At 41.5% G+C, this 4,981-nt stretch overlaps 1 protein-coding gene across 1 annotated transcript in view; it reads left to right on the top strand.

Moving 5' to 3' along the window:
* LOC134208449 (uncharacterized) overlaps positions 1-4,178 on the top strand; it is a 53,552-nt gene extending 49,374 nt beyond the window's left edge. The window contains exon 2 of the mRNA XM_062684395.1: positions 1,850-4,178. Coding sequence (XP_062540379.1) covers positions 1,850-3,553 — 1,704 coding nt within the window. The 3' untranslated portion in view covers positions 3,554-4,178. The remainder of the gene's footprint in view (positions 1-1,849) is intronic.
* Positions 4,179-4,981: the final 803 nt, after the last annotated feature.

The raw sequence follows: 4,981 nt of genomic DNA, 5'->3' as shown, positions 1-4,981 counted from the left end.
AGATTTAAATCAGCCTAAACTGCTTACCCCACGCATGTTGATTGGGCATATTTTTGGACAACACTTTAAATAGCTCATGAATGATTAGCACAACAAAGCCGGATTTGGATTGGCATGTTCGAAGTGTAGTGCGACTTTCTCACACTATAAATATGTTCCCACAAACTCTTGAACTTGCATTCACCGAGACCCGTGTAAATAGGCTTAACTGGCGTGTTTGGTTGGGTTGTGCACTACTTGTCGGTATAAATAATCACGCAGTGCCAGTACCGGTTATTGTATCAAAGTACAAACCTTGCCATATATCGAATGCAAATCCTGTGAAACGCCCATTCCTAACGGGTACTCTCACGATGCATGCAGTTGTGTGAATTTATGTAGGTTCCACTTGTCTGGTGCCTGCCGAATTAAGATTAATCGAGCAGTTTAGGCTTTAATTAGAATGGCGGGCCCTTTGCGTTCGGTGTGTCGTTGTTTGTCGGTAGATACATCGAGTTCATATGTCACGAAGCATGTATCTGTGCAATAGATTTATATGCCCCGTAGATTGTGCTCGCTAACGGAAGCTTATGCAATCAATCATTTATTTAAATGGCGATGGAATAATTATGTCCAAAGGCCAATTTTTACTATAAATAGATGCATATGCAAATTTATCATGCTCATGTTTATCTATATTTGTTTTTAACAGAATTGCGACGTATCTCAAATCATCGATTCCAAATTCTTCTCCTTATGGTAGTCAAACCAAGTCGTAAGACTGCAATGCCCTTCAAACCAATCAAAACCTAATTTCACATCCTTGAAATGAAATTCATATTTAATCTTGAGCCGTACATTATGAAAAATACTGTTAAAGATTAGAAGCTAAAGTATTTAATTTATCATTAAATATGGATTATGATGCAGGGAAAAATAATTCGTACTAAAGTTAAGGAGTATGCTCAGGATATATTACAAAGGTTGCGGGACATGTTAAATAAATAAAAAAATAATGTCTATCTACCAACCGTGTGTTGCATCAGAACCTATTGGAATATGAAAGACAGAATCATACTACTTCATTCCATTACATTTTTTTGCTACTATCTAGGGTTTGTGAGTTATATTCTTCTACTTGTTCAAGAAAATAGTGTTTAAATTGTCTTCCTTGTGAAGAGACATCCCTTCTATACATACCTAGAGCAATAAAACAAAGTCTATGAGACTAGTTTGAAAGATAACAACAATTCAGCATTTATTGGCTTATTATTCGTTAAGAAGTTTCTTTGTTGAACCATTAATCTGGTAAAGATAAAATTGCAACATACATTTGACTTCTTTATGCTAAGCACCAATACGTACCTTCAAGGAAGTGCATCGAACCGATAGCATACCAAACCCCCTCGTTCCATGCGACATGCAGCTGATTGGAAGATCCTTTACTCCGCGCAAAGCCACCACAAACATCAACCGTGTGGAGTGGAAGCATAATCACGTACAAAAGGCCAGTTTCTGCTTCTCTTTTGCGCAGTTCCACTATCATCATCATTTCGCGACTTAGTGACCAGGACGGCCCCGCCTGATGGTTGTTTTTCACGATTATCATGCGTTTCATGCAAAGGTGTGGTCAGTGTGTAAGGCTCGACCAGATGGAAGCAAAAGAATGGAGATTCAAAATAAATTATAGTTAATTTGCCGTTAAGGAATTCGCTTTGCTCGTTTTGACGGTAATGGCTATTCGATCGATGATTTTTATTTTTTAACTTGCCTCTAATTGAATCCTATCATTAGCAAATGATTTCTGATAGTCACGCGTACTACGAAGGTCCAATCGATTCATATCCGGTTTGTTTCTTTTTCTTTCCAGATTTCAACCATTGACAACATATACAGCTATCCTACACCAAGTGATATCCTATCAGGCAAAGAGTTCCTATCGATTCTAATGGGTTCTGATTCTCGAAGCAGTCGGAGCAATAACTACGATAGTCGAAGTACAAATGTGCCGCAATCTGCAGTGACAGCTCATCCATTTCGAGGGTCGCGCAAGTTCAGCCAAATTTACTACGAACGTGCTGAAGATGAAGAAAGCATACTACCGATAGAAACACTTTTCAATTCTCAAGAAGATGTGGGTCGCACCGGAGCACGATCTTATGGCTTCAAAAGTAGGACTCGATCCAGATATGGGAAGCAGAGAACAACAGCGCCGACTACTATCAAACCAATAGAAGAAAAGGATGATTTGGAAGTAGCTGCAAGTGAAATCAGCATTAGTTCCATCAGTACAACTGAAAGTGAAGGGTTTGATACAACAATGTCAACTACAATTTCCGCAGGGACTGATTCTCTAAGTAGCGCTACAATTACGAGTACTTTTCCCACTACTATCCTCGCTAGTCAACAAACCGAAGAGCCTCTCTTAAACGATCAACCAATCCAAATGAACGAAGAAGATCGATCCGTGAATTCAAATTCCTTTCGAAGTGAGTTCACTATTGAGGAAAGTGATCCGTCTTTGGGTATTGGTCAGAACGAACCTGAAAGAGTGGAATCGAGTAATATTCATCATGTTATGAGGACACCGGATTCCGAACAGATGCACATGCAGTCGAACCGTGGACGGATGCAACGAAAACAGGACCCACTTGCGTCTCGTCAGACCGTTATTTATCATGACAAGAAAAGTGAGGCTCAACCTCGATCAGTTTCTTACAGCTTTATTGGCGAAACTGCTCCCACTATTAAAACCTGGAGAGACATCGATGAAGAATATCTCGCTTCTCAAAACACAACGGAAGCGCCTTCCAGGGCACCTGCCAATGAACCGCCCCAGCCTGGTTTACCCATGATCTGGTCTGAACCGGAAAAAAATTACAGTGAACCGGCAAAAGTATGGTCTGAGCCAGCAAAAGTTTATTCCGAACCAGCAAAATTTTACTCTCAACCATCAAGAATTTATTCAGAACCGGCGAAAATATACTCCGAACCAGCTAAGATTTACTCTAAACCTTCAAGTTTTTGGCAAACGGCTTATGATAATCCCCCTTCCAGAGTTTCTTCGCCTCCGATGCAAACGACTACCGAGTCTTCTACCAGTCAGAAGCGTATTGTATTCAACGATTTGGACAAGATCCCGTACGACGAGTTGAACGCACCGGCAGATGCAGCAGACCGGAGCTCAATCCACAATGCGATAGGAAAGTTCACCCCTAAACAGGTTCAGGAACCTCCGAAGAAGAATCTTAACAAACCAACGCCCGATCCAACAGAAGTGATAGACCCTTACGTAGAAAAGCAAGGAGTTGGCAACGGGAACACTCCCAATGTAGTACAAACCTTGGCGCCTGCATCCGGATCAACGGACGATTCCAAAGTCGGCTACGTGGTAGAAGGGCGAAACTATCGGAAATATCGCGTTGAAGAAAAAACTCCCGACGGTTTCATTGTTGGAGAATATGGAGTCTTGAGCCACAACGACGGGAACCTTCGAGGGGTTCGCTACACTGCGGACTCCGACATCAACCCACGGTTAATATATGACGCATTGATCAAATTTCTCTCGCTATAATGGGTAACCTACACGGTATGAAGGTAACTGTTGCCAAATAAAGTCAGCTCTCTACCCTGCGGATGCAAACTAAGATCATATACGAAATGTGAACCCCGAAGGGGGAGAGTAGAGATAATCTAAGTCGATGCCATACAAACAAACACATTTCCAGCCTATTTGTGAGATTCAAAAGCGTATTCGTAGCAATACATTAGAACTTTCTCTTAATTAAGCTAGGATTTAACACATAGCAATTGGATCGCGTCAAACGAAAAATGTAATTGAATGTGATAGTAGACTATTAATTTATTAGTTAGACATCGTAATCGTAACGCTAATCCATGCAAACAGCTCAAATCACTATTGTTTGGAAGTTCATGGTACATCACTCTCTCGGAACGTATTCTTGCCATATTGTGAGTCGCACTGAATGTTAGGTAAATATACAAGTAAGCTAGTAACGTAGAGTCAAGAGCAACTATACATTCATGTATTGAAAGACGGTAAAATAAATAAAAATAGTTTCATTTCAATAGAAGCTTAACAACTTCCAGTCAGTTGTTACTATTTTGTTCTTTTTTCTTTTGCTGACAAAATATATAAGTAGGTACTATTGACTATCTCATCAAAGCTCGTCTACAATTTATGTAAGCTATGCTTCTATGCTACATCCAATAGTGTTGCACATTGGCACATTGTGCTTGTTATGTCCGAATTCCCGTGGAAAATTTAGATGACGATTTCAGCTCTTTGGCTACGTACAATTATTTACTTACCTATGATGGTCGTACACTCCGTGTTGTTCGGAACAATACCAAATGTATTGTCATATTCCAGATCGCTCGTTCTTAGGCCGCCATATTCGCCAGTTTCCCTGCACACCGGCCGCACCCACATCTTCCTCGATTGCACACAACCAGCGAGTACGGTATCTACCCCGGAGTCGGATTCCTTTTCCAGGTTCTCTGTTAAACATCACTTTTGCTAGTTTCTCTTCCAGCAAACACTTGGCAAAACTCGTGATTCATGCGTCTACGCAAATTTCTACCACGCCGCCAAATATTGAACGCAGTAGTTCCCGCTCAAACACTCCGAGATTTTGATAGACTGCATCTTTTAACGTCCATGTCCCATAGTCGTACAGGGCGACTGGACGAATCCTTGATGTACAGAGCAAGTTTTGTCCGTATTTGTGAGCTACAAGGCTGTATTATTATTTTTTTTCAGACTAAGGCCGAAGTGGCCTGTGCGGTATATAAAACTCTTCTCCATTCGGCTCGGACCATGGCTACACGTCGCCAACCACGCAGTCTACGGAGGGTCCGCAAGTCATCTTCCACCTGATCGATCCACCTTGCCCGCTGCGCACCTCGCTTTCTTGTGCCCGTCGGATCGTTGTCGAGAACCATTTCCACCGGGTTACTATCCGCCATTCTGGCTACGTGC

This window comes from Armigeres subalbatus, chromosome 1 (genome assembly GCF_024139115.2).
Source record: "Armigeres subalbatus isolate Guangzhou_Male chromosome 1, GZ_Asu_2, whole genome shotgun sequence".
Lineage (NCBI taxonomy): Eukaryota > Metazoa > Arthropoda > Insecta > Diptera > Culicidae > Armigeres > Armigeres subalbatus.
Note: the sequence above shows the minus strand (reverse complement) of the source record. Positions and strands in the feature narration are given on the sequence as shown.